Source organism: Frankliniella occidentalis, unplaced genomic scaffold (genome assembly GCF_000697945.3).
Source record: "Frankliniella occidentalis isolate FOCC.00 unplaced genomic scaffold, Focc_3.1 Scaffold27, whole genome shotgun sequence".
Lineage (NCBI taxonomy): Eukaryota > Metazoa > Arthropoda > Insecta > Thysanoptera > Thripidae > Frankliniella > Frankliniella occidentalis.
Window position 1 is genome coordinate 1,434,631 of NW_026267157.1, and position 3,960 is coordinate 1,438,590.

The 3,960-nt window shown below is 50.9% G+C and overlaps 1 protein-coding gene across 1 annotated transcript; it reads right to left on the reverse strand.

Annotated features, from left to right (window-relative positions):
* Positions 1-69: 69 nt before the first annotated feature.
* LOC127749018 (low-density lipoprotein receptor 1-like) lies at positions 70-3,522 on the reverse strand (the record flags this gene model as incomplete). Its single annotated transcript, XM_052265425.1, is given in 7 exon segments — positions 70-307; positions 568-684; positions 889-1,143; positions 1,286-1,402; positions 1,761-2,000; positions 2,359-2,604; positions 3,366-3,522. Coding segments are annotated over 7 exon segments (1,283 nt in total), but the record flags the coding sequence as incomplete, so codon positions are not given.
* Positions 3,523-3,960: the final 438 nt, after the last annotated feature.

The window sequence follows — 3,960 nt, forward strand, 5'->3', positions numbered from 1 at the left end:
CCCCCCCGTAAGTCACAACATGGTCACGATCCCAGTGTGTCATGCATTCACCACTCACTCCTGGGCTTGAGGGACAGCAGCCTCAGGTCCTGGGCGGTGCTCGTGAGGCGGTAGCTGTTCTCGCTGCCCGTGCTGTTCTCCCACTGGACGAGCGCGTAGCCGTCGGCGAGCACGCCCTTGGAGACGACGACGCCCTCGCCCGGCGGCGTGCCGTCCTGGAAGCCCCACTGCCAGTCCGGGCCGCGCACCACCCGGGAGCCGAACTTCACCAGCTGCGCGGTCTGGCGGCCGCTCAGCTTGAACGGAGCTGCGGACAAGTCGGTTAAGTGAGGTTGGGGGTAAGATTATCGCACGACCGGCCGGCGATGTTTGTAACCCTATCTAGCTTGCTTTTAGAGCTCTTGATCAGGCCGAAGTCGGAGAACTTCGGTCGAAGTTCACCGAAGTTCCTGAAGTTTAGTAGAGTTTACCAAAAATCGCCGAAGTTCAAGCCTACTTCCCCTTGGTTAGGTTAGGTTTACATTTGTTTAGAAACTTGCAGACATAATCATTCCATTTTCCACTCACTGTCGCAGTTCTCCTCGTCGGACTGGTCTTTGCAGTCTTTGGCGCCGTCGCAGACGTGGTGGTTCCTCGTGCAGTCACCGCTGCCGCACTTGAAATGAAGGCACGCTAAAGACACGTCTGGGAATAAAAGTTCTAATATCAGTTTTTGTTTGTTTGTGTATCAACGGGACTTTACGCTCACGTAACAACAACTTCATGAGTCGATGTAATCGAAGCTTCATATTATAACACAGCAACGCGAGTGCAGCAATACATTGTAAAACTTACAAAAAAGAGCGAATTAAAATACAAAACCGGAGTGGAATAAGCAGGTGGACTCACTCTCCTGGGGCCTGATGGCCGCCAGCTTGAGGTCGTACAAGCCCTTGCTCTGGCTCATGCGGTACTGGTTCTCGTGCTTGCCCTGGTCCCACCGCACCACGGCGACGCTGTCCCTCAGGACGCCGTTGGAGACGACGGTGCCCTGGCCCGGGGGCTTCCCGTCCTGCTCCCCCCACTTCCAGTCGGGGCCCCGCACCACCCGCGAGCCGAACTTGAGCAGGTGGACCGTCTGCGCACCGCTGATCTTATCCGGATCTGAAAAAAAACACCAAAATGGGTTCGATGTGAATCAGTTTTTACAGAGAGCATAGATAAAAAACAATAAGGAAGCGAAATATTTCGAAGCAAAATGTAACGATCACGGCAAAGAAGACGAGTTTTTCGGCTGGGCCCATACCGTTGCAGTTTTCCTCGTCCGACCTATCCTTGCAGTCGTCGTGGCGGTCGCACACATCCTCCTTCCTCGCGCACCGGCCGTTGGCGCACTGGAAATGGTAGCACGTCACCGTCAGCTCTGAAAAGGGGAACCAGAAATACAAGATGTTTCAGCGTCGAGTGTGCAGGCAAAAAAGAGCGAATAAACTAGGAAACAAATAAATAAGGAAACAAGCAAATAAACACACTTCGAAACCAACAGTGTACTTAGTACACAAGGAAAAAGTGTACTACCGCACACTACACTACATTGTGTGTCCTTCTAAGTCAACTCTTCCTTGTGTGTATGAAGTACAGTTGGGTTTGCACCGGAAGTAAAGAGGCAAACAACAACACATCTGATTCAATGTGTCATGATGAAACGAAAGGTCCGTCACAAGGAAAATATTTTTTTTTTTATGAATGACTTGATACCATCCTTGATTCACCCGACTCACCCTTCGGCGTGGCGCTGACGAGCTTCAGGTCGAAGGCGCCCTTGCCCATGCGGTAGTTGACCTGGTGGCCGTTGGCGTCCCAACGCACGAGCACCCAGCCGTCGACGAACACCCCGTTGGAGATGATGACGCCCTCCCCGCCGCCGTCCTGGTCGCCCCACCTCCAGTCCGCGCCCCGCACCACCCGGGACCCAAACACGAGGCGCTCCGCCATCTGTTCACTAGTCAGCTTGGAGACGTCTAAAAGAGGTCAAAGGAAAACTAATATCTCTGGGGCCACGCTGCAACTGGTTAACACTATCAACCCAATTGTATGCAGGTCGCACTCTTGGGGGTGAGTGAATTTCCATCCGCACACTTAGACCAGTAAAAGTGAGAATTTTCCCGTAAAATTCGTATACTTGTACCCTATAGTGTGCGAGTGGAAATTCACACACGCTACAAGTGTGTGACATGCACACACTTGGATTTCTACTGCAGATGGATGGGTTAGAAAATTAGTATTCGACGAGTACAACAACAATTATTCCACTGCGAGCACAAAAGGTATCCAATCCTGATGTGGCGAAGAAAGAAAACCAAATGAAAACACTCGTACCCTCGGTGTCATTCTTCAGTCTTGACCCGACTGCAGTGAACTTTGGTTTTGAATCAGACAGCGGCAAACGCTGCGAGAGCTTGTCTCCCTGTGCATTCGGTAGGGGTGCGCCGGAATCCTCGAACACGATGGCATCGTTACTGTCCTCCACGGGCTTCCTGAAGAGCCCCTCGGAAGCGTGCAGTGCCCCTGACCAGTCAGAGTTTTCCAGGGCCAGCTGCCCTGGGGCTCTGCAGAAAACAACACCTGAAAGAAGAGGGTAAATCGTAATCCAGTCACAACTATCTTTTCAGACAGTCCCTTATTTCAAAGTTTTAGTCAGAAAGCAAGCAAATATGCAGGGGCAATTCCAGGAGGTATGGTCAAAAATTTCCGCCCGTCACGCGATTTGTGAGCGACTGAGAGGCTACGTTGTTTTTCAATACGTGTCCTGACTCCCCATCTTAAGACGCGTCCAGTCATGTTTTGTGCGAGACCCTAGCACCTCCCAGTCGCTCACAAACCACGTGACACCCCTTCCTGGAATTACCCGCAGCAATAAAAGTCGAGCCATTAATCTAAAGTTGGGCGGGTCTGTAAATACTCTGCAATCCTAAGTGTGTACATGCATGCATTATTTCCTCAATGCCTTCCCCATGTTTCTGTCTGCGTGTGCGAAAACTAGTGTGTACATGACCATGTAGGTACACACGTAGAGCCCTCTGAATGGCAACTTGCCGAATTGAATTCATGGCCATGTACACACTACTTACTGCACACATGCGCACGCACAGGCAATTTACTGAATGCATGGAAGGTATTCAGGTAAGTAACGCATACCTGGGTGTATTCAGGAGATACTCCACACATGTACACACTTGAGTTTGCTGATTATGTTTAAGCTTCTGGAATAAGCTACGACAGATGTAACTCATTTCCGACAGTCAGGTCAGGATGGCTAAACTTCGACCCGTGCCGTCGACTTTAGGTGAACGCCTGACACATTTTGTCCTTTGAGCGCGTCTTACTCAGGTTGAGGAGCGCGGCGAGGAACAGCAGGCGCAGGAGCGCCAGGCGCAGGAGCGCCGGCCCGTCCATGGCGAAGAGCACCGACAGACTGCCGCATCGTTCAAACCAGTTTGGGCCATCGGCTCCTTGGCGATGACGTCAGCACAGGTCTACAGCAAGGTCGACAAATGCGTGCACACGGTGAAACCGCTTACCTGACTTTCAGGTAACTTTTTTCCGGATTCAGGTAATTTTACCTGATTTGACGATTTTCAGGTAATTTTACCTGATTTTTGCCGTATTCAGGTTGCTTACCTGATTTTTGGCCCGGCCGGAGGGAGCCTCGGGTCCCTGGCGCTCTTTTGCAGGCCCACTGGGTGGGGAGGGGGCGGGGGGGGAGTCATTCCATGGGAACAGTTATAGGACACCCCAAAAAATAACGGGAAAAAAGGAAAAAATATAGGAAAAAATGGATTAAAGTAAAATAGTTTTCTGACACAGGGGGGAGATAGAGGAGGGGAGGGTCGTTCCACTTCAAACAGACATAGGAACCCCCAAACATTAGAAAATAAAAATCGAAAAAAAGTATAGAAAAGGAAGAATGATTTCAATGAT